General features: G+C 38.7%; 1 protein-coding gene across 1 annotated transcript; it reads left to right on the top strand.

Moving 5' to 3' along the window:
* Window positions 1-1,109: 1,109 nt before the first annotated feature.
* Window positions 1,110-14,331, top strand: SGPP1 (sphingosine-1-phosphate phosphatase 1). Its single transcript, XM_009818127.2, has 3 exons — window positions 1,110-1,727; window positions 11,900-11,989; window positions 13,765-14,331. The coding sequence occupies exons 1-3, from the start codon at window positions 1,110-1,112 to the stop codon at window positions 14,314-14,316; spliced, it is 1,260 nt and encodes a 419-aa protein (XP_009816429.2). The 3' UTR covers window positions 14,317-14,331.
* Window positions 14,332-25,942: the final 11,611 nt, after the last annotated feature.

Raw genomic sequence — 25,942 nt, 5'->3', positions numbered from 1 at the left:
TACCTGATCACAAATTTTCTGGCCTTGCTGAACTTTAAGCCATAAACACTCACCCAGGAGGAGGTTTGGAACCTCCTCCCGACTGTGGAGAGACAGCACAACCCCTTTCCTCACGCCCAGCAGAAACCTCCCTGAGCAGCTGTCTGCTCCACACCCCTGCGGGTAACTCACCGCCTCCATCGCTTAACCAGCCTGACCGCTGGGGCTAAGACCATTCACAGTCTCTGCTTGAAACCAGCTCTCCCTCTCATCTTTACACCACCAGATTTAGGCTTCTGGGGTCGATCCGTGCAGAGAAGGAGGCAAAGGAGGGCAGAGGTAGCCAGGCACAGGCCTCGGGCGTGCTGATGCCAGACGCTGAGGTGAGGGCGGCAGCAGCTCACCCTAAGTCAGAAGGATGGGCAACTAGCTCGCCGGGAGCCGGTCGCGCCGGTGACCGGGCTGCAGCCGGCGACAAGGAACCGACGCGCCCCCGTTGCCCCTGGGGAGGCCAAGGGCCACCGTCCCGCCTCACCAGCCGCCCGCTGCCGCCTCCGCACCTCACGCTCGAGGCCGACGCACGCCGCCCGCTGCCTCGCGCAATGCCAGCCCTGATTGGCTCCCCCTGCTAGTGGAGGCGGGATCAGCAGAGAGTCCCGGCCAATCCGCGCCGCGATGAGGTTTCCCGGGGGGTCCCCGCCGTGCGAACGGGGGTTATGCGCAGGCGCGGCGGCGCGGTGACGGCGAGGGGTGGTTGCGGACGCGCGCGCGCGTGAGGGAGAGAGAGGGAGAGAGAGGGAGCGAGCGCCAGGCAGAGCGGGCGTGGGGGCCGGAGCGGCGCGCCGAGCCGAGCCGAGCCGAGCCGAGCCGAGCCGAGGGTGGTGGCGGCGGCGGCGGCGGCCCGAGCCGGGGGGAGCCGGGCAGTGTCCGTCGCTCCCTGTCACTCCGCGACGCTTCGCTCTCGAGCAGGTTTCTCCTCAGGGAACGGTTCCCCTCCCTGCGGCGCGCACGGGAACCCCCGTCCCTTCCGCCGCCCCTCAGGCGAAGCCCCCTCGGCTCCCCGCCCGCCGGCCCGGGCAGCGCCTCGCCGCCCTCAACCCGCCCCCTGCGAGCGGCCTCGTCCTCCCGCCATGGCTCTCTGCCGGCGCCTGGCCCGGCTGGCTGCCCACCTGCAGGACCCGCGGAAAGTGGCCGCCTTCCAGCGGCTCTGCGGGGTCGAGGGGCCTTCGGGCTGGGCCGACGCGGAGCAGCGAGCCGGGGGCCGGGGGCCGGTGGTTAACGGCGGCCCCCCGGCCACGGAGCGGGCGGGAGGGCAGCGGCATCCCACTGGCAACGGGGCCGTGCCCGGCGGGGCGGGCCCCCCGCAGCGGTGGAGGAGGAGGCCGCGCCGCAACTCCCTCACGGAGGAGGACGGCAGCCAGGAGTTCTCCACCCGCAGCCGCTTCCTCTACTATCTCTTCAGCCTGGGCACGGAGCTGGGCAACGAGCTCTTCTACATCCTCTTCTTCCCATTCTGCATCTGGAACTTGGACGCCTGGCTGGGCCGGAGGCTTATCATCATCTGGGTGTGGGTGATGTACCTGGGGCAGTGCACCAAGGATGTCATCCGCTGGCCGCGGCCTGCCTCCCCGCCCGTGGTGAAGCTGGAAGTCTTCTACAACTCCGAGTACAGCATGCCCTCCACCCACGCCATGTCGGGCACCGCCATCCCCCTGGCGCTCCTGCTGCTGAGCTACGGCCGCTGGCAGGTAATGCTCACCTCCTTGTCCTTCTCCATCTGTTTCCCAGCCCCAGGGTGTAAGGCTGTAACAGACTTAATTTCTTTTGGGGAGAAAGAGGGGCTGAGGTTGAGTAAAATGTGAAATCGTGCCTTTTTTCCTTGCTTCCCCTCCCCTTTTTTTTTTTTTTTTCCTATGATCCAAGCCAGTGCTCAGGTTAACAAGAGCTGTTCTAATAGTTCTGTCTTCTGAATGGAAGTTCTGCTGACTTTGTGAATGGTTAGCTCAGTACGCATTAAAAGTCTGCTTTAACAATCTGTATTTTGTTCTTGTGAGGTTTTTTTTCAACTTATTTCTTGTAGGGTGAGTGGTTTGCACAAAGTTTGGATAGGCATCTGACATTTTAACAGGCGTTTGGTTTTATTGACTGAGAATTTGGTGGAGAGCCAGGAACTAAAGGGCTTTTTGCTGATCCTTCTTTGCTTCAAGTCACTTTGTAGCTTGAGTCAGTTTGTAGCTTTAGCCTTTTCTTTAACGTTGTCTTTCAGTTTCATTACCCACAAACTGGAGATTATTATTTTTGTTTTGAGGAGTACATATACTTTCAGATGGTTTTACAACTATTAATGTGCTAATAATTAGCAGGAACTGATAATCTCTGATCTTTTCAGCACCTTCGTTTAGCAAAATCTTAAGATCTGCCTATTGCACTTTGGGTCAATAGATTAAGTTAAAATAACACTGTTCATCTGGTTTATGCAAGGTGTGGCACGTGCTTCGGCCCTTGCTGTTAGCGGTATGGGCGACAGTAAGAACTCCGAAGAAAGCAGAACACGTATTCAGCTCTAAATCACTGCACCGATTTCAGTAGTAAATGAGGGAGAAGGCTTCCCCAAGCAACAAATTTTCAGTGTAGCGTTTTGAGGGCTCTGTGTGTAATGTTCAAGAAGTTATGCAATAAATCTACTCTTAAGTTGTTAATGTTTACAAATTCTTATTATAATACCTGCCTATTTTAAGTCAGATGTATGTCATCTTGGTAGAGAGAACTCTCTTTTTAAGCTTTATGCAGGGGCTGAACTAGTTACTGTTAACAATCACCAGTTGTCTGCTGTTGCAGTGTGACACTTTGTAGCTCTATCTCAGCATATAGTATGGGTGTCTGAAAGGAAAAAGAGAGTTGAAGGTTAGAAATTGTATCTGGCCTCTCTTTAACCGAAGTTTATGCATCTACTTCTGCTAGGTGATACAGTGTGCCCAAAAGAAAGCTGTTAAGGATTCATATTCTTTGCTAGGAAAATGTGAAATATCACTCTGCTAGAGTTGTGCAGGCATCAGATAATGTCATGTTTTGTGGGTGTTTATGAAATAAATATTTGGAGTTCTGTTACCAAGATGCTTAATCTTACAATTGTTTTGTTTGTTTTTAAATTACTGCAATCTGAATATTTCATTATTACTTGTTAGATGTGGGGGGACTGTGTTGAAGAATGAACTGGATTTCTATTTCTTTGCATGTGGGAAACCTCACTTAGTAGTATCAGTCGATTAGCTTTGCACAGACTGATGTCATGTACAAAGAAGAACGCAGCTTGATTGCTTTTATAGAACCAGCAAGCTGACAATGTGTGAAATCGTATTTTTGCCAGCAAACCAAAGTTCGATCTTCAGTTTGCCAACCCTGCAACTGCAGTCTGTGAAATACTGTGCTAAATGACTAAATGTATTTATAATGAATGCACATTAAGAAATCATAAACATTCAGCCTTGTTATTATTCATTTAAAACCATGCTTAAGATATGAAGAAGCAAAGTGCTTGAGTCTTCATTTTAATTCCTTTTTCCTATGAAATTGGTACAAATAACAGATCTCTCTGAAACCAACTTCTACCATTTCAAAATGCTCACTTAAAAAAAAAAAAACAACACCCTTCTGATTTTTAAATTTCCAAATATTAACCAAAAGTTAACCTATGGCATATTGAATATCTTTTAATTCACCTCTAAAGAGAGTTAAGCTTTCATCTAATGCTTCTGCTGTTCTCCATGTTTTACTTGCATTGAAAGGGAGTCGAAACTATATGACAACTTTTGTCATGCTTTTCTGGAAATAGATGGTGTTAAAAAAGACTGACCTCAGAACTTCTTGGAAAGCTATTAATGATAAAGAAGTTTGTAGTAACTCCTACTTTTATTAAATTACACATATTTATCAGTAGATACAGATAGTTAGATTTAAACCTGCTGGCAAATGTTGGGGTACAGTCTTTCTCTATATTCAGTATAAGCAAGCATTACACAGAGCCTGATCACCATGAATCTACATCTTAGGATTGTTTGTTCAGAAAAATCATAGTGGAGCAAGACTGAGTCTGAATTTAAGCAGATACAGCTATAACTCTCTGCAGGGACTTTTATTGTGAAATACAGGTAACTTTAATTGAGTTTGTCACTTTGAAGTTTATAGTAAATGAAAGAAAGCCACTCTTGCTCTAGAAGAGGTTACTCCAGTGAGAAGGGAATCACTTTCCTGTATAGCTTATTTGGAGTTTGCTTTCATTGGGCTATGACTTCCTACTATTGTGTAATAGTCCTTTTCTATCAAACAAAGACAATCTATGAGTCTTTCCTTTCAACAACATAGAGAACAGAGCAAATCTGCTCTTATTTTTCTAGGTATGGTCCAAATTGTCCATTTAAAAACATTTTTTTTTTTTATTCCAGTAGGTTTTCTTTTAACCTGTTGAAGTAAGTTTGTGCTTTCCTAGTTTTCAATGCCTATCAGTAATCCTATTACAATTACTTTCCTTTCATGTAGTTTTCAAAACGATTTTTGACTATACAGAGTAAACCAAAAATATTTGCTTATAAATGCAATTGTTCAAGTAAAATATTTTCAGAGATGATGTATTTTAAAGATGGTTGTGACAAATTTTCACAATTAGAGACTTTGGACGTGAGGAATATTCAATGCAACCAACTTTCAGACAGAAGGAAATTGTATGTTAAGATAATTTTCATAACAGCTAACTGTTCTGTCCATTGTGGAATATAATTTTTCAATTTCTCCTTGTATTATGAGAGCTTGCCTGAAACTTTCAATTCCACTAGTATAATCTTTATATATATTTATTTAGCATTGTTAAATCTCAGCAGGGAAAACTGCTTTTTTCAAAGACACTTCAGTAACCTTGAAATACAAAGCTTATGCCAAAGACTCATGAGAATTTAGGAGTGTTATAGATGTTGATATTTTTCTTTCCATCTTTGAAGCTCTGATACCCTGAAAGAGGAGGACAAACACTTAAAAGACAGTGAGGTTATAGATCTTGATATGATGTAGGAAAAAGTATACCTTTATCACATCGGGGAGAACCCACTTTCTTTGAAATATTGACAGTTTTAGCCAGGCTGGCTTATATAGTGTCTTGAATGGGGAGGAAGAGAGAGTGTGAACTGCTAATTATCTACAGAATCTCCAAGAGCCTCAGGCTGAGACTGCTGATAAAAGTATTTTTTATATTTTATTTTATTACTTTGAACTGCTGATGTCAAATAGATATCAACACATATTTTATTAGAAGTGGTGCTTGAGTTAGGATGGTACCTGAATATGTCATAACCCTGTTGTTTTATTGGGGGGGGAATCAGTCAGGGAGACAGAAAATACGCTTTTTCTTCCAGAGTTCCTCTGGGATGCAGCCTGGCTCTAGCAGTAGTTGTCTGGATTAGGAAGTGATGGGTTCACACTCCTTCCTGAGCTCTGCATTAATAAGCTGAGTCAGGAACTGCTGACTTTCACTGTAGGACATTGAACAAACTTCATTAAGTTGATAGCAGGAGCCCAGAGCCTTGATTGATGAGTAACTGACCTCTGTAACTACGTTAGCCAATGTTGTTTGAATGGGCTTATCGTCTGAAGCAGTTCAGATCACTAAACGTGACAGCACTGTCCTCCCTATGTACTTGTCTGCCAATGTTTTATATGCAAATCCTATCACCAGTGACTGTCTTTCCACACCACTGATGATAATAATGGTGACCTTAATAAGCACTGCTGCTAAACCTGCAGTAGAGTGTATCTATGTTGTAATGGTTTATTCGACTGACACACCTGAAAGTGTTTTTCAGTTTTCATTTACCTAGTGCTCTGCTGACTCCCCATAGTATCAACTGTGTAAGAATGTCACGTGGTACCACGTCAAGCACCCTTCCAGAAATCTTCCATCTGCACCATTACTTTTATCAACCAAAGCTGGTGAATCTAGTCAAGTGAGATGAGTTTGACAAGATCTGTATTTGGATTTCAGAGATATCTGCATCATTCTGTGATTCTGATTGACCACTACTAAATATTACCTCTAGAATTGTCTGCCTGCTCTTTCATTTCAAAAGGCCAGCTTCTCTCAGATCCCCACTGGGAAATGGGGAATAATTGGTTATCGGGGTTCGATGAATAGTCTAATCATGACACTGCTATAGTAAGAATTTTACAGGAAGTGGGCAAATCCTAGTTTTAAGTGTCTGTCCTTGCTGAAAGGCTTGCATTATCAGCAAGATTAAGGTAATGATAAAACTGGAAGCTACACATAGGAGACCATTTCTTGTATATGAAGTCTGTGTGTAAGAGCAAGTACAGACGCCTTTCAGAAAGAGATGCCTCAGCTCACAGAGAAGCCCAAATGGATTTTGGCTGAAATACTAAAACGTTGTGAAGAAACTTAGGCAAAGATATGTGTGCTTGCCTAATTGGTTTTCTTACAAGTGTTTCTTAAAATAAAGTCAAACAAAAAATCTTCTGACTTGAGAGACATAGCTGAAGGGGTGATCTGAAAACCCAGAATTGCCCACCCAATGAAGAGCTCTTGAGAAAGAGATGGGGATTTGGAGGGTCAGCACTGTCCTTGTCTTGTATATTTGAATTGTAAGGTCTTCTTTTGTGGGCCATATCAATGCCTAATAGTTTATTTGTAAAGGAAGCTGGCAAAAGTTGTGTGGCCTTTTGTTTGTGGTGTTTGATTTGGGCGGTCTTAAAAATTTGAAAAGATCATAACCAGTTCTTACAAATCCCATTGGGGAATCTGCTAGAGGTATGCAGCAGCCTGTCCTACTAAACTGTGTTGATTGGCATTAAATGTATTTTTCAGTTTTGCGTAAGCAGATCTTTAATTAATGTAAAGAATCTTGGGGGAAATATGTAAAAACAAATGCTGTAGGGTTAGATGCAGAGTTTTTGATGAAGAAAGGATTCAAAGGAAATACTTCTCAAGCAATTTTTTTTTTTAGTGGACTGTACACATGTAAAGCACTCCTCATACTTTCAGATAGGGTGTGTTGATTAAACCTGAGAACTTCAGTTTGCAGAAAAACTATTTTTCAGGTGTTGGGGGCATAAGCGGAGCAAACTGTAGGTGATTCTTGCTGGGTGTGTTCATGGAGGGATTTTTTTTAACGACTGCAAGGAAAAGAAGTAACAGGCCCTAATTCCTACTGTAACTCTTCAATGTCTTTTCAGATGATGTGTGGCAGAAAACTAAACCTTTTAACTCCCTGCAGGGCTGGCACTGAAATCTTTATCTTCGAATTTAAAGAAGGGGTTTTTGTAATTACATGTAGCACTCTCAAATTCTTATGCTTTTTGATGTTAAGGTTGGTCAGTGGAAGAAAGAAGGAAATAATTGATAAATGAATGTTATTTACTGCTTGGCCTCTTTTGAAAAGACTGGGTTTTGTCTGTTTGGTTTTCCTAAAATGACTCGTAAGTGGTCTTTCCTTTTTAACCATCCTCTTCTCCCTTTTCTTCTTCTCCCTTCCGAAAATCATTTACATGCTGTGCTTTTTGTACTCATGTGGCCAACCAGTATCTCAGTCATTCCTGTAGACATTGATTATAGCTTTTCATATGACTATTGCCAATACATAACCCAAATACCTTATTAAAAGCATAATGCTGCAAGTGCTGCTTGGATTCTTTCAGTGAACTCTGGCCCAAAATAACTGTCTCAAACTCAAGCTGAACTTCCGAGCTATCATATGATTAAAAAAGATCATTGAGTAATACTGTAGAATACTGAAAATATTAGAAGATCAGTTTGGAACCCTTTGTGAATGCTGGAAACTTGTCCAGTGTTAGAATGTGCTTTTAAAAAGTAGAGAAATGAGCATCTAGAGTGTATTTTAAGAATGTTTCATTATGAAAGAAGGAATTTTCTGACCTAGGTCAAAGCTTTTAGGACAGATTGTTTCCTTATTAGCATTTTTAAACAATGGTTATGTTATTAAGGCTCTTGGCAAAAAGTCAGATTAAGGGGAGGGGAGGAGGTTAGGCACTTGAGGGAAGCGTTTTCTATGTGATCAGTCAGAAGCTTGCAGGCCCTTTTTGGAGGATGTAATAGAATAAAATGGGAATTTCCCATTAAAAACATATGGCATAAAATTCTCGAAGTTTAACTGGGAGTAGTTTCACTGCTATTTTCCAAATATGACCAATTTAATTCATTTTAATTGATTAAAACAAGATTGTGGATATGGGAACAAAATTGAGGCCTTAGAGAAGATGAGTAGTCTACTCAGTCAGCTTTATTCCTAGCTTTTTCTTTAACTTAATATGTGAATTTAAGAAATCAATTAACCTTTTTTATCCTTTTTAAATAACATTCTTGGTGCTACCAGTTCGGTGTTCTAGGAATTCTTGAACCCAGTGGCTGCTTTTAAAAGGTATGAGTGAAAACAGGCCATGGAGGAGGCAGGGTATTGCGCGTTATTTGTGGTGAAGTAGGGGGGTTGTTCTGCATGATTTCTGCTAGTGTCTAAGGAGGCCAGTGAGCTGTGGAGCCCCAAAGGGTACATACATGCAGCTTTATGATGCTCCGCAGGTGGGTTGTGGGGGGAAGAAAATCAAATCGGTTATGTGGGCAATGCAGGGAGGTATGGATATAACATTGGAAGAAACCAGAACAGATGAAGGTTAAAACCTTCTTTAGGTCAAATTTTATTCCTGTACCTTAGACATAAAGATGTCTTTATGTTTGAAGCTTCAGTTTAGATAAACTCACAGTTGTGCAAGTGTGCTGGTTACATAAAGGTGGGGGCATACAGGAGAATGCTTTGTGTGGGAACTGATCACAAAAATTAACTTAACTGTTGTATTGTGGAATATTATTCCAGAGGAAACTAGAATCATTGTTTCAAACTTCTGCTTTTTTATAGTGGACTGGAAACAGTGGAGCTATGTATACTGTAGTGAATAAACTCTCTTGGGTGGAAAGAAACTGGGTTTAGGACTTTGGTGATTATTATTATAATGCATTAAAAATACCATAAATCAGCATGTGCCTAATACTGCAGACACATTTGTGGACAGGTCATGCTAAAATTATTTCAGTAAGAATAATTTGTCTGGGTTTAAGTTAAAAATTCTTTGTTACTTAAGAATATATGAATCAGGGTTAAATGTATAATTGGCTTTTTATTGGGGACATGATAGGGAAGTGTTCGAGCTTTTGGATACAGATGCTTTGCTACAGAGGAACTAAGCTAGCCAGTGTTTTCAGATGTTTTAATGGGTATCTATTCTCAATACTATTAAAAACAGAATTGGAGTGAGATATGACAGAGCCAAATATTATCTCCAAAATCTTCCTCGAAGCTGGAGTTTGTGACACAGTTTCTTTCTCCCCCAAACACCCTTCCCTTGAGAGTTCCTAAGTGCAAGCATTTCTTTTCATTTCCATAATGTATCCTATTTTCCCCTCTTGTTTACAGCAACCTGACCATGACTCTTAAAACAAGACTCCTCACATAAAGCTTTTCCTTCATACTCCTTATCCTTAGGGTCTTGCTGTTTAGCTGCTCTAACCTCTTCTCCTCCACAATCCCAACTTCTTACCCACAGTATCATTAGCTGCTATAGCCTGCTGAGCCTGGCACTTCATTGGTCTTCCTGCTAAAGCTCCGGCTTCTGTTTCTGTCAGGTATTTCAGAAACACAGGAAAAATGTTTATTTATTAAAGAAAAGCCTTACCCCTGATCGGAGCCTGAAAGCACAAAAGATGTGTGCCAGGACACAAGAATGGATGGATGATATCAAGTGATGAGCAAAACCATTTGAAACTTTTGGCACGTGTGTGAACACATGCAAGCTCATTCTACCACCAAGTAATTGTGATGCTATTAAATTTTCTGGTCAAGAGGTTTGCATTGCTTCTGGAGGTAGTAAATCTTCCCTTCCCAGTCTTTGACAAACAAGAAATCTGTCTTCCCAGGCTTTCTTCTTGCGGAGCATGTAAAGAGGTGCTAGAAGTTCCTTTTTACTTCAGAGGATATAGGGTGTACCTATCCCTGTATACACAGCATTTCTGCTTTGGTAGTCCTCTGGGGGAAGAGTGGAGCAGTACCAGGCAGGGAGACTGTGTGGCTTGAGTGTCTTCCTGGTGCAGGCAGCATTACTTTTACCCTGAGATCAGTGGAAATTATGGTAGAGGCATCATGGGGATGAGTGATGGGGCTACAGTTGTAATGTATTCTGGTGCAGCACAGGGTACAAGGATTACTTTTGCGGCTGCTATAACAATGTCAGTGTCTGATAACTCTGCAATCATGTCTTGAGTATGACCTAGTTACTGGTGTATTGCCCATTATTAGCATAATTCTGAAGGGCAGGAAACCGAATTTGTTCCTTCATCATTCCAATTAGAAATGAATAAGTACATAGTTTTGTTTAGGTACAATTTGTAGATTAATGTAGTAGAAACAAAGACAACTGTTGCTAGAGGAATTAGAGTTTAAACTAGATGTAACACAACTGTGAGCTGGGTGTTTAGAATTGATTTTAATGTGAAATCTGTTTCTTATGTAAAATGTAAGCTTCCTGATTTTCTGTTAGTTTGAGAAATTTTTTTAGGTTTTTCATGCTAACATGGTCCTGGAGCTGAGAATTCAAAGAATGTTGGAATAATGCAGAAGACTGATAATCTTTTCTCAAACCTTTCACTGAAAGACTGATTTAGGAGCTTGTCAGTCTAAGTGGCCTTCACAGAGGACATACAACTTCCTCCAATAAGATTAAAGATACTTTCTCTGATTTGTTGGATATTCTACCCTTCAGGTTACCCATAAAAAGAGCAAGGAAAGGGCAAGGGCAAGAAAACTGCCTTTAGTTCTTAGTTTTTATTCTGAGACTTGAGTACATCTAGACTGCCTGTTTATATTGAAAATGTTTATCATTGCTTTCATGAAGGATATGAAGCAATTTTGGAAACATGCCGTTTTGTCTTGTGACTGCTTCTTTTATAGAACTAATAACTGGTTTTAATACTGAAAAAAGGAAGCTGTATCCTGTCTCGTACAACATTTTGCAATATGGTAGTGGGGAAAGTATTTCTTACTGTGCTGTAAGATGTGAATTAGCATACTTTTATCCAAAACCTAAAAAAGTTAAAATACAAAGTTTCTATGTGCTTACTAAAACAAAGTATTTTGTTTGTTCCTGGTAAACAGTCCTTATTAATAAAAAAATCTTCTACCAGAAGATGGAAATAATTGGAAATAATTATTTGATGGTTTTTGTTTAATAAACGTGGATTGTAGCAGGAAATTTATATGGGTTTGTAGAGAATAAAAAAGGTTATTAATGTAGGAGTTTGATACTGCTGCTCAGAGGTTGAGTCAAGGATTGCAGAAACTCTAAAACAGTGTGTAGGGAATTGAATTTATTTGTAAATTATTGAGTTACTCCTTTTCAGGACAAAGGTGAAGCCAGTAGATTCTGCCTGGATAATTGTTAACAATACTAGTGTATTACGTAGGTGCTTCACCCAGCATAAAACTGTTCCACAGTTTATAACACAAGGCTTGTCTCTCCCCATATTGCCCATTTAGGATATTATAACATGGCAAGACTAACTGCTACAAAGATCTATTAACTTCTTACTGCTTTGTCTGAAAAGATATGACCAACACTCTGAAATTCATGTATCCTGAATGCAAAGGAAGAGGACAAGGAAAAAGTTGAAAAAGTTTGACTTAATGTTTTGACTTTATGAAAAGTGGACTTACTTGAGGTGGTCTAATAGGCTTGGGTAGGCTAGGGCAAGGAAAAGGGTAAGCATAAGCTGCATTAATTGGAATTAATTATAGAGTTCTTATAGAGTGAATTTTTTTTTCCAAATTCTAATACAATCTCTCCATTTTTTCCCTACCAGTATCCCCTTATGTTTGGACTGATCCTTGCATTCTGCTGGTGTTCTTTGGTTTGCTGTAGTCGAATTTATATGGGAATGCATTCAGTTTTGGTAAGAAAATAATCCTACTAAAATTTTATTTTAATGTTGTTTCAATTTCATAAACTTCCATCACACTTAGTTTTCACAGTGCAGTAATTGTATATAGATTTTTTTTTTTTTAGAAAGTCCTGCCATGTAGGAACAGAATACTTAAATTTCTTTAGCAGAGAAATTGATACAATAGCTAAAAGTGGATGTCAAACTTCTATTAATTTATATTCTTCTTTCATAAACTCAGTCCACAGTTGAGACTTAGCTGATGTTGAATAGCAGTTTTAGTGCAGAAATTGATGACCGCAGTAAAGCGTAGACTAACCTTTCCTCTATAGAGTAGAAATAATTTTGCAGGATGAGTGCGTGACTGTTAATGTCCACTTGGGTTCCATGTCGGCTGCTCAAACCATGTGCATTTCAGAGTGCCATGCTAAATGCTAGGGTTTTACTTACCAAAGTTTCTAAAGAACCAAATATCAAAGTTGTCATTTTTGAAAAACAGACTTATTTATTAAAAAGGATTCAAAAAATAATCAAACTGAAACACAAATGCATGCAATGTAAAAATGGGAAAACAAGAACACTACAAAATGGTAATCAGAATGTAAGACCACTAATAAGGATGGCTAAAGAGGTTTTTGAGGGTCAGTTGCTAGAAGGAGAAAAGCTAACAGACAGAAAACAGTAAGCCTGGTAGTGAGCAGTAAAGCCGGTAGATGAACACAGTGTAAAAGAAGCATTGTAAAATGTGAAGAAGCAGTGTAAAAGGCAGCTCAGAAAAGCTGAATGACATATTTGCATTAGTGGTTAGGAGGCTTCCCAAGTCAGAACTACTTGTATGGAGGATGATGGAATGAACTTGTATTTCAGCTGACAGTGTCAGCTCACATGTAATGTCTTAGAACAAAGTAATGCAACAAATACTGATGCATCATGTACACCAGGTTATTCAGCATTTTCATGACTGAATTCTCCATAGTGTTTGAGTGAATACAATTAACCATGTGTTACCTGTAATATAAATCAACCATGGTGCTAAGATGGGGGAAGGTAAGGTGGCAAGTATGGCAGAAGGTTGTTGTGGTGTCTTGTGAAATAAGCAAGTCTGACTTTCATATCATTCAATTGTATTAGAGCTTTTATCAAGCGTTCAATTAGTGGAAGTGAATAAAAATGATTCATTGAAGATGGAGCAATACAAATACTGCTGACGGAAGTCACAGAAGTTACCTCTTCCTCTTCTTTAGTAGCTGGAAACAGTTCTCCATTCTTGCAGTATTGTTAATTCTGAAGCAGGAGTGGAAAGTCTAAGCTGCTCTAACGCCTAGCCGCAGGGGTCCTTGACTGCCTTACCAGCTGTTGCTGCCAGTGTGCCTGTGCGTTGGCACCCAGGCACTTAGATCCAGTGTTGAGCTGTTTCAGCAAACTAAGTTGGCAGAACTTAGCTGGGCTAGCTTTGTGCTGACTGTAGGCTGGAATGCCCCAGTGCTGGACAAGGACCATTGTAGCCAGCAGATAGGTAAATCTACAACTTTGATCATGGATCATTTGATCATAGCTTCATTCATGATGTGATCATGATGCAGATGTCCTATTAATAGGTGACCAAATGCAATTCCTTACCTTATCTTTAACATAAAAAAGATTTATTCTAGCACAGTAAATGAGAAAAGATGGAAATTCACAAGTCACTTTTAACAACAGAGCAACTAGGCTGTCTCCATGCTAATGTAACTTATTTTTTAAAATAGCTATTACACTGAAACGATATCTTTCTCTCTCTTCAACAGGATGTTATCGCTGGATTTCTGTATGCCATTCTCATCTTGGTTGTCTTCCATCCAGTTGTGGACCTGATTGATAACTTCAACTTAACTTACAAATATGCACCCTTAATTATCATCAGTCTCCATTTAGCCCTGGGTATCTTCTCTTTTACTCTAGACACCTGGAGCACATCACGAGGAGACACAGCTCAGATACTGGGCTGTGGTGCTGGAGTAGCCTGTGGCTCTCACGTTAACTACATAATGGGTCTAAAGCTAGATCCTCCTCCCGATACGTTACCTTTATCTCTTTCCTCTCTCACTGTGACTGTGTTTGGAAAAGCCATATTGCGGTTGTTGATTGGAGTAATAGTTCTGTTGTTAACAAAAGTAGCGATGAAAAAAGCCACTATTCCACTGGCATGTAAAATATTTCGCATACCACATGATGATGTACGGAAAGCAAGACAACGCATGGAAGTTGAGCTTCCCTATCGCTATATTACGTATGGAACGGTCGGGTTCTCCCTCATGTTTGTTGTTCCTTGCCTTTTCCATTTTATTGGCCTTTCTTGATGCAGTTTTATCACTTTAAATAGGGCGAATAGAGCTAGTTGCTTTTTGAAGAAGTGTACTAGTTCGCTAAGGGAAGGCCAGTGAGCTTGGCTTTAGCAGGATCTTCACTTTAACAGCAATACATAGCAGGCAAAGCATTTAAAGAACTTTGCACATCTCTGGGTATGGTATGGGGCCAGAAGTCCAATATCAGTCCACAAGAAGTGCTGAACTCTATAAATGCTATGCCTAGACTTATTGCTGTAACAGTCTGTGTGTGTGATGCAATGAATGTATCTGGAATGTCTGTCATACTGTACCTGGATACATTGACGTTTTAACAGGTATGTCTGACAGCTAATTAGAAAGCTCCATTCATGATCTGTTTGCCATTTCATAGTAATTTATTCAAGTTGTTGGACCATAGACTGCTAAATTTGCTTTCTTCTATTTTTTCCTGAAGTCCTGCTTCAAGATGTTTCAGCTAATAGGCATTTCTAATGGACCAAACTTGTAATGAGGTTGAATTTTTCTAAAAAACCAAACAATCCTTTTTCTTTAGCCCCCTCTACAGAGTAAAATGTCTGGATTGGCACTGGTAGATATCACTAGAGCATATATGGTTCAGGTACTGTATTTTATGGTTTAATAACTGTGCCTTTCTGTTGCTAAATTAAGAAATGCCATATATACTGTGATGTAAAAATGCCTAATTTTATTTAAAATTCTACATAATTAGGCAGATACTTTTAAATGTTAGATTGTCCACATTGCTGGCATGGTTCAAGTTAACCGGAGTATTCAGCTTAGCCCGATCAAAACTGCGTAAGTTAAATGACCCAAGAATTGTGTCCTTAAGGTCAAGAGGTTGTAAATGGACAATAATCCCTTTTGTAAGTATTTTTAATGTGTATTGTAAGTTACTGGAAGAGGATATATTTTTATGGAGATTGTTTATACAGTGGACAGATATTCAAAATTAATTATCTAAACATATAAACAATAAAAACACCCCATTCTGCAAAGAAATGGGCCTCACTTATTATTCCAAACTAATTTAGAAGGACCGTTGTTTCTAGATATTTGCTTAGAAAATATAATCCTTATTCTAGAAAAAATATATGTATTTTTATGCATTAACATACCATATTTAAAGATGATAATCACTTTTACCCAATTTAGATAGCTGTAAGACAATATAATGATCAAATTAAATTTTTAATCATTCTGATAGGCAGATTGTGAGCAGTCAAGACAGTATGGTCAATGCATAAACGGTTTGTGTATATCTAAATTTTAGTGAATTATTACACACTTTTCAGGTTTTCATGATCCTTTTTCCAGTGATGAGTAGAATATGACCCTTCAACTGTAATTGCATGTGCCTCTTTTGTGTTTCACTTTGTCTATGTTAATGTGTTGTGTAATCTGTTCTTTCCATGTCAGGAACTGTCACATAGCAGCAAAAGCTGTCTTATTGTCTGGCCAGACATAAATTACTTAGTTTTGTACTGTACATTTTCTTCAGGAAAAACATAATTTGGTTGGGAAGTATAGTGATTAGATAGAATAAAAAGCTTACATTTTTTGTGAACAGTATTTGGAATTGGAAGGTTTTTTTGTATTGGAGCTCATATCTCCAAACTGTTAATATGTAAATTAACAGAATTAACTTCGTACCTCTTTCCTCAAAGCAGTCAAAGTTATGGTACGCTGGCATTAGATGATGTGAAAAGCTAACTTTTCTGATGCATTTCTTCAGTGCATTCAGAATGCACCGCTATGAATGTATTCAAAAGAACTGATAGTGTGTTAAACAACTTCTATAGTTAAAAAGAAACCCTGTAGAAAACGGTTAGCTTGTTTCAGTGCATATTTCTGGATTTTATTTTTCTATCTCTTCCTCTCTTGCAGTTTAATGCTGATTGTGCAGTAAAAGGTAAATTGGTTTCCAGGGTTTTAAGGAGGGATTTCCACTGATTTGGCTTTGCACACTAAGATAGTCATTAAATAAATAGCTGGGGGGAATGTACACAAAATGCCTTATGCTTAAAGTCCTGAGCAAACAGTGTAGTTCCAATTATATTAAATTAGTCTGAGGACTGGTGAAAATAATAGGTAACTTTCTCTGAAATTTAGGGCATATTCTCCTTAAATATCCTAGCTTTACAGTTTATAGCAAAGAATGTTTAAATTGTAGCACAGAAGGAAGGGACAAGTGAGCAAAACTATTTTTTTAAGGTACATATTTGACTTCTAGGAACTGAAGTTTACAGCACAAGAGTGTTCTTAAAGCTGTCTTTTATAGCTGTGCTTGCTCTGTTGTACTATTAATGGAAAAGAAAATCTACTGTGGAAGATCTAGAATGGGTGAAAAAATAGTATGTAGGTAGGGCTTTCACCAGGCTAAGGAAAATTGCACTGTAGCTTATTCTACTGTTACTCATAAATATATAATTTATATTTTTATACATTACATTGGGTAACTTCAAAATGTCATGTTTCATGTACCACATAGTCTAGTACACAGGAAATGTATATCAAAATGTTTATACAGCACCTTTACAACCCTATCTCTAAGACTGCAACTACTTTACTGAAGTTTACATGAAAAAAGTTTTACTACTCTATTTTCATGTTTTATAAGGGGCTAGGGTCTAAAGGGCAGTTTAGCACAAAATATCATGCAATATTAATACTGTAATAGAATAAAGAATTGCAGAAATGCAAAAATTTTAAAAGCCAACTTAAATATTTGTATTTTACTATATTTTTGTTTAATAATAAGCTAAGATTCCTTCAAATCAGGCATAACAAAACTGCAGGTAAAACTGGAGCACTTTCTTTGCCCTAAGCTATTCTTAGAGTTGAACATGAAAAATATCTCTAGCGTGAGCATCAGCTGGTACCAAATTATTTATAAATAAATTTAACATAGCTTTAAAAGGTAGTTAGATGTCTTTTCAGAAGGGCAATACACTTGAAACCTTTTATGAAGTAGTGCAAAAACATATTCATATGTCACTGCTAGTAAACTTCCTCAGTTCCAGGTTGTATTGTCCTAAAGAGAGAAATACTACTACTTTATAGAAGCAGATATAGATACACATTTATTACAAAAAGCTACGTGTTAAATTTGTCTTATTTGATTAGTGTATGAAATAAAACCTGAAACTAACAGTCACGTAGAGTGTATTTTGGCACAAAATTCTGTTTTCCAAGAGGCTGAAGAGACTCAAATTAGTCTTAGACTGCCTTAAACATAGGAGCAGGATTTTTTCTGACCCAGCCCTCAAACAGCACTAACATAAGCATTGCATCTTGGGTAAGTTTTATAATCTATTATTTTGAAAAAAAATCATGTTTCTAAAAAAGCTATTGCTTTGGCTTCCCATACCATGAACTGTGTGGGGCTGAAGTGTTTTTCTCCTGTGTGATCACCTATGAAGCTCTTCAGCCTCTGATCACATTTGCCTTTACCACTTACCTTGCAAACTGGGGGCGGGGAGGAGGAGGTGGAGAAGCTATTTTAAGGTAAATTGGAAACCAAAGGGAGTTGTAGTTTGTTTATTTACTTGGATTTTTTTTAAGTTTTTCTCCTGGGGAAAAAAAAAGATAGATGCATTTCTTTAAAATGGCAACTCTAAATGTGATATGTGGCTTCTTGTGGTTTTCGGTTTGGTTGTTTTTGGTTTTTTTTACCAGAACAGTGTTAAATTGTCTGGATTTTAAAAGCTATTATGTTTTCCTTTGCTACTACTTTTTATTACTGCTTTTGGTATTTTTCACTCCATTTCTTTCTTATTTCCCAGGGAGTGTCCTGAACTTTTTGTAAGCAATTGCTACTTATGTGATGATTGTAATTTTGAACTTGTAAATACTTAAGGGCTGTTAGTGGCTGTTAGCTGCTCAAATACATAAAAACAAACCTTGCATGCTGTAAGTAAATACATCTGTTGTGCTAAAAGTTGTTTCGATTTCAGTATTTGCTTTCTCAATACAAAACTGAAATTTTTCACACACGAAAGGTATTTAATAATTCAATGGTATGAAGGGGCATTGCTGTCTAACTCCTGTTAACTTTAATGGGAGTTCTGCACCGAGTTCCTTCCATATTACGTTGAGAATGAACCCTGAAGGTCATGTCCATGCTCTGACACGCGTACAGGCATCAATGTGTGTGAAGGGACTTACCTTCTAAGGTGTAAATGTGATATCCTTGCTTTTGAGGTCTGAGAGATTGTTCTTTTTAAAATCATACTTACCCCAGTTTTTACAAGACTTTAAAAGGGCTTAACTTGGAAGCTGTTTCTTAGGAGCTGGAACTGGCTATACATTTGCAACACTTAACTGATGCTTTTCCCTCTGTACCGCAATTGTGCTAAATAACAAGATCCCAGAATAATGTCAGTAGATAAAATGATGACAGGAGAATTGATTCTTGGGGTATTGTGACTCAACTTACTGTAATTGATTCTTGGGTTGTTTTTTGGTTGGATGTAGAATGTTTCTAGGTTATACAATTTACTGCTATATTCTACACATGACTTTGAGGAAACGGACTCTTTTGTGGGAGGAAGCTTCATTGAATGACTTCATGCCAGAACTTTATTCTAGTGGAAAGCTTAAGTGGCCTTTTTGTTCCAGCAAAAATATATAAGCCTATTTTAAAATTTACTGTAAATACCATATTTGTCAAACTGATAGATTAATTGGGTCACTGATTTGTTTTTCTTTCTATAATACTTCTTGAAACAAAGGCAAACAAAATGTGATATTGTGTGGCAGAGAGGATATAGCTCTTTAGGTGTTCTCTAAAAAGCGAGTATCATATGCTGGAGTTGAAGCAAATTTAACTATGCATTAGAAAAATTTCTTTGCTCTCCATTCTGCACCAGAAATAATTTGCATGTTGGTAAGAGTCTATTTAACAAAATGAAGCAAAGTAATATGTGCTTGCAGTGTATAATTAGTAACTGTTCCTGTAGGATCAAAGAAGAATAGAGGGTACGTAGGAGAATACTACCTTAAAGATATTGACCAGTAAATTTAAATAAAAAGTCCAATGAAGTTGGAGCATTTTATTAGTAACTAAACTTTGACTAAATTAGTCATTAAGCTTTTCCCACAACTTTATTTTTGTTCAAAGGTGCAATGAAAGATAAGGGTGATATTCCTGAAATGGAAATTAAATCTTAAGACAATTCTAGATGTCTAAAGTACCATAACTGAAAAAGATCAGTTGAGGAGCTAGAAGCCTGAAAAGTAAGAGCAAAATCTGAGGGGGATTTTGTATTAAACTTAATGCACTTAAAAATTATGCCAAAATTTGGCATATACTTGATTTATATGAAATCTGTAGTACAATATAAATATATATAATATATTGCATATTGGCGTTTAATTTTTTATGTATAGATTTTTTCTTGTTACTGCATTCCCTGATAAAAACAAGTGTTCATAAAATATAAAACAGCTTTGTCTGTATAAGGTAAGGCTGTATGTTAGCAGTATTTTGGGAAGAACTGTGGTTGTAACCCCCAGTCTCTCAACCTCTTGGAGAACTGTATTTTTAAAAAAAAAAAATCACAAAACTTTCAAATGCAAGCCCTGAGTTAGTTGAGGATCATATACTGGTTGCTGTATAATAGTATACAACTGATGTTTTAAAAATTAATACATCAGAACTTTTTGTTACATTATCGTTAATGGTTTTGTACTCATTGTACACTTCCTGCAGTTGTCAACTAATATTTAAACTCATATTGACTGGTAACTGAAGCGTCTAACTTCCTCTGCAATGAGTGGGTAATAAACTACTGTTGGATTCAAATGTGTTCTGTTGTCTTTATTCTTTCCAGTGCTAAGGGATATGTGGTTGGACACACAGCACAAGCATGAAACACTGATCACAAGAAAACTTATATTCATGTTCTCATATAGCAATAATAGTTAGAATAATACTTTCTTTTAAGGTGTAGCCTTTAGATGCAAAAGTTCAGGAAAAAGAATGAGGGAATACTGAAATGAGGTTTTTTTCTTTTTCCACTGCCTTAAAATCTGGACTGTTCAGTTTCATATACTAAATAAAACAAGCTATTGATCAGACTGTAAACAGAGATTTAAGTTGTATCTTTCTATAACTTTTGTCACTTGTTGCACGCTGATAAATGAATATGGAAGCATGCTCTTATTCTAACTGACAAGAAACTTGCTTTCTAGGAAAGTGCCGTTTGTGGGGAAGAAGTAGTTTCACAAGTTCTGGAACGATTGAAGTTTGGGTTTCCAGTGGGTATCTGATGGCTCCTTTGACTAATGCTGCAGGTTTCGTTTGACATTGCTCAGTCCTTATTTGAAATCAGAATCCTCATAGAAAACAACCACATGAGTTTGTATCCTGTTGGGTCACCTTCCAGTAACTTCTGCTCACCTCCCAAATTTGCTTTGAAAATTGGCCAGCTGTGGGTATTTTTTTTTCCAGACTATTGAGTATCTATAGATTTTCATGGAATGCATGTAGGCAGTGTATTTGCATGAGCTTTGCTTCCTTAGTAAACCAGACTAATTGCAGAATACTATTAGTTGGAAATGCTGTGAATTTTGTTTTACCATGGTTCCAAGATGCTTTAACTGCTATGAAATATACAAGCATGAGAAAGTATTAGTACATTTGTCTGTTTGTATTAACTTTAGCCTTAAGTTACTTGGAGAAGTGCAGCAAAAAAAATACTAGTTAGCATAACTCTTCCTCTCTTCCTGTAGTTGTACAATGCCCAGTGAGGAAGTTTGAGCAGTTAAGTAATGTTATCTGAACAATATTGCAGAACACACTTAGAAGAGCTGGGAACTGCCCCTTAAAAGGAAGCTGTTACGCTATTTCAAATCCACTTATCGGGCGCTGTTTTGCTTGTTTTCCTAACTGGAAGGATTTATGTGGAGCTAATGCACGAGATTCTACTTTTTACATAAGGTAAGAACTCATACTTCTACGCTAAGCAAATCTCCTACAACTTGCAGAGATTGCTGTGTTTTGTTTTTTTTTTTTTTTTTGTCCTACCAAGGCCTTTCTGTCTTCTGTTAGAGCTGTCAGAAATGTAGATAACCAGGATGTTAACTCCAAGGACCACAGAAATGTATGATCTGTTGGTTATTAGTTTGTTCTCCAGGTTTCAAGATAATTTTGAAGATGCTGAAACAAAAAAAGAAAAAAACCTGAAACACTCTAAGAACCCCCAAAAGAATGAACTCAAAAGAAAGTACATGATGAAAACCTCAACAAATGTAACTAAATCACACCTCTTTGATGGCAAGATTTTGATTCATCATTCCACTGATGTTTGTAACTGTTTATGGTCTTTGCTGGGGAAACAAAGGTTTATTATAAGGACTCTGCATAGTTGGGTATCTCCATTCTGTGGTAAACACTGTGGCTGGTCTGAAATGTGCCAAGTAAGATTGTAGATGATGAGAAATAGCAAGAAAGTATGTCACTAGAGCATTGTAGGAAGAAAGGTGGGGGAGGAACCGGTGTGTAGCAGAGGTAAGATGTTGGCAAATGGAGGAGAAAAGCGTTGTGGAAATGGGTAAGGGGAGGACATAAGGGATTAACAGAGGTGTTGGAGAAGTAGTGAGGCTGAGGAAGAAATTGAGAGTTGTGAACAAAGCATGAGCTGTAAATCCTCTGACCTTTTCAGAACATCCTTAGGGTTAGGAACAAAATAAATTCCATCTTTATAGTCTTTTAATAACTTTTAACATTTTTTTTGCTTTTTTTCCTAGCTGATATGCAGTTGTGTCTGGATATACTTAATATTCAAAAAGGAACTAGTTAGAGTTTCCCAAAGTTGGAGAGTGGGCAACTACTTTGGCTTAGAGTTGTGGTCATCTGTTACAGTAGCTAAAGGACAGTCCATCACCTGTACTAATTCTAAAGCAGTTTGATTCCAGGTAGTCTCAGATTTGAGTTTGTAGCAGCTAATCTTCAAAGAATCTTAAAACCAAAACAAAACAAACAAAGTTTGTTTTCTAAAAGTTCTTTTCCCCTTAAATATATAAGGCTAATTGGATGTGATAGCTTAGCAAGGTTAGCAGCATAAGTTCTGCTTCCATGTCAGTTAAAGACAAAAAATTCCCATGAATTATTTAATCCATCACATGTTTGATCATCTCTCCTGGTATGCCAGTAGCCCTATTTGGATAATTCCTGCTGTAGAGAATTCAGTCCTGGTGGCTCATCAAGTCCACCACTGCCTTGGGAAGATTGCCAAAAAAATGTTTATTATGAAGAGTTACTTTGCAATTGCTAATCTCACGCTGTTAAGCAAAGAGATGTAATCATGTTTGCCTCGTACAGAATGATTAAATTTCAGAACATGATGACACAGATTTCTACTAACCTGCAAAGATTTTTAAACTAAGAATTTAGAGAGGCTGTTACCTCTGCTTCCACTGTACACAGCATGTACTTTAATCATTAATTTTTGGTGATTTACTGTTTACAGCATTATTTATGCTGTAATGGCCACTAATTGCTTACTTAGCGGTTATTGCTGTAGACTACAGTGGATCAGTTGCAGATGCTGGAACTATGAATTAAAGCTATTACTCAAATGGATACTTGCTGCTTTAAGAGTTAGAATATTTTCTCTGGGTTGATGTTTATAGGACATAATGCCGTCTCTGATAATCTTTAGTAAGGTTTGAAGGAGTAAAAGTTGCCAACATCTTTAAGGCAGTGGTAAAAGCACAAAGTCAACCAGTTCAGCATTCAGACTGATTTCATACCAATGCTAATTAGCACTGCATTGTGTTTGCACTGCATTGTGCTTGCCTTGCAGCAGCAGTTCTGTTCTTTCCTGATGCATTGGCCTTGTGACAGTATTGGGATTGTGTCTAGACTTCAGACTGACTAACCTCACTAATATATAATTGAAAGAAAAATAAAAAATTCTTGTGGTCAGGTTTGGCTCTTTTCACTCAGAGCCATGTCCAGGCATCTTTTTTTAAACATCTGGTTGCTGAGATTTCTTTCTTGTCAATGCAAATAAATGTCTAGTTCAAAATTTATATACAAGACACTTCAGTAGTTATGCAAACACTGTATCTATGATACAGCAGTTGTGAAATATGTATCTGGTCTGAAGGCCTAGTGCTTCTCTCTCTCTCCTGAACTTGGACTTTTGGATGGCTAGTCTTCTGTAACTGATCTTGGTGTCAACCAATTTCAATTGGAGTTAGAAGACCAGAACTTGAAGCGAAGATAAAGATGGTGCCCCCCCAACAAAAAAGTGTACAGCATATGGAATCTGACAAATAAATCCATGGTCTTAATAAATCCATGGTCTGGGACATCCACTCAGCCTTTTAGGGACAGAGAACAGTTTGGGGGAATGAGGAGGAGCCCACAGTGCACGGCCTAATTTTCTGTGTTCAACAGGGTCAAATATAAAATCTTAAACTGGTACCCTATGCAGGTCATGAGAAATTGCAAGCATTGTTACCAATAGTAGCATTATTAAAATTAAGAATTCCTGCAGCAAAGAGATGACGGACACGGCTCTTTTAGTGCAGGATGCGGAAAGTTAGCTTAGGTTCCCTCAAGTCAGAAGCTCTTAAACTCTGAGCTGACCTCTGAAAAATGGTGTCCTTATCCAACAACTTGACTTTGCAATCAAAACATCCTTTTATTGTACTATGTAATTAGAGTATATAATTTAATCAACCTTTGATTTTGGTTTATTAAGTGCTTATTCAGCACTAAATGGCAATTAGGCATTAAAGTACCTTCAGTAAATCCAGGAGCTTGATAATCATCAGTCATAGTAAATTTGCCTCATTTCTGAATTTTGTGTCACGTTCTGCAGGTAGAATTGCAAAAAGTGATGGAGAGAAGTTTGCCAACTACCCCCCCCCCCCAACAGATGAGAACTGAGAAGTGAAACAATCCAGTGAGCTGTAACTTGTAAAGATGTTCAAAATAAAACCCCTCTTTCTCCAGCAAATCACATTACGTTCTACTACTTCAGCTGCCAGGAATCTGCTGATGGAATTATGTTCATTGAGCCCTGGTATGTAATACTTCATCTACATGCACATGCAAGTTAAGTACAAATTGCTTTACTGTAAAAGTTGGGATAGGTGGCCAAAACATACTGCCATATAAATAACCCTGACATACTAGATAGATAGCCAAGTAGTTAGGGTCCAACTGCTTGATTTGATAACCCTTACCTGAATAATTCCAGTTAAAACTGCAACAAGCAACATTCAGAACTATCAAGCTCTACGGACGTTATTTATGCAAGGGCATCTTAGAAAAAGTAATCTCAGCTACATCTAGATAGTCTCATTTCTTTCTCTGCTTTGAATGCTATACATAAAATAACTCTAAAAATAATGGTGCTTTCATTCCCCCTCCCTTTTCTTTAACTTAACTTTGCTGGGGAAGAAACACAGTTCTCACTGACCTGCATTTCACACAATGCAACTCAAGGAAAAAAAAATTTAAAAAAATGCAAGATGCAAAAAATATTTGTGGTGCGTTACGATAGCACCCAGAAGTTGCTGGGTATACTCAGGGACAGTTGTGTCACAACATGTGTTGAGGCATTATGCAAACACACAGCAAAAACATCTTGTTCTGGAGAACTTGCTGTTTGAGTACTTGACCTTAGTCCTAGAGTATGTGACACTGAAACTCAGATTTGTTTAGACTACTTCACCTTCTTTTAAGGTGGGAACCATAAAGATTCCTTTCTAAAAATGTCTTTTGTTTTAAGTTCTGTCTGTAAAGTAACTGTCAAGAGTTACAAGTGATCTCTGGAGCAACTGCTATGCAATTACTGGGGTGAGCTTTACAGATGCATTTCTATCTAATACATACTGTGACTCAGCAGCGTTGGTGTGCTGTCAGGAAAATTGTTCTTTCTGTTAATATAGCTGGATTCATCTGGGAGTACTGAATACCAAATCCGTGGCTGTGTAACTATGTCATTCCAGTTGATCTTGCAGCTGTTTTTACTATGTGAACAATGAACAGAAGGTATTTGTTGAATTTGTGGCAATACTAACCACCCAGGAAAACCTAGATGAAAAACGACTATCTAAAAATATTTCTCCTTGTAATATTGACATTTACAATACAGCTTTAAGTATTATAATGTATATTATGTTAAGTTCAATGTTGTCTTCAATTAAATCATATATATCCTGTTTTGAAATTTTCAGAACAAGTCTCACCAATTGGGCAGTGATTAGTCCTGGGGGATAGACTTCCGTGGGATCAGGCTTCACAACAATGATGGAAGGTATTTACTGTGAAAACGATAAGCATGTAATTTCATAGAATCGTTTAGGTTGGAAAAGGCTTGTAAGATCATCAAGTCCAACAGTTAACCTAGCACTGCCAAGTCCACCACTAAACCATGTCCCTAAGTACCACATCTACACATCTTTTAAATACCTCCAGGGATGGTGACTCAACCACCTCCCTGGGCAGCCTGTTCTAATGCTTGATAACCCTTTTGGTGAAGAAATTTTTCCTAATATCCAATCTAAACCTCCCTGGCGCAACCTGAGGCCATTTCTTCTTGAAGAAATATCGCTTGACGCTTGGGAGAAGAGACCAACACCCACCTTGCTACACCTT

This window comes from Gavia stellata, chromosome 7 (assembly GCF_030936135.1).
Source record: "Gavia stellata isolate bGavSte3 chromosome 7, bGavSte3.hap2, whole genome shotgun sequence".
Lineage (NCBI taxonomy): Eukaryota > Metazoa > Chordata > Aves > Gaviiformes > Gaviidae > Gavia > Gavia stellata.
The sequence above is the reverse complement of the archived record's forward strand: the minus strand, read 5'-3'. Positions and strand labels throughout refer to the sequence as shown.

Excerpts from the sequence above, each read along its gene's own strand:
- SGPP1 (XM_009818127.2), top strand. The coding sequence starts at position 1,110 with ATGGCTCTCTGCCGGCGCCTGGCCCGGCTGGCTGCCCACCTGCAGGAC. Across the intron at positions 1,728-11,899 it reads TGAGCTACGGCCGCTGGCAG|TATCCCCTTATGTTTGGACT; the intron begins GTAATGCTCACC and ends TTTCCCTACCAG. Across the intron at positions 11,990-13,764 it reads TGGGAATGCATTCAGTTTTG|GATGTTATCGCTGGATTTCT; the intron begins GTAAGAAAATAA and ends TCTCTTCAACAG.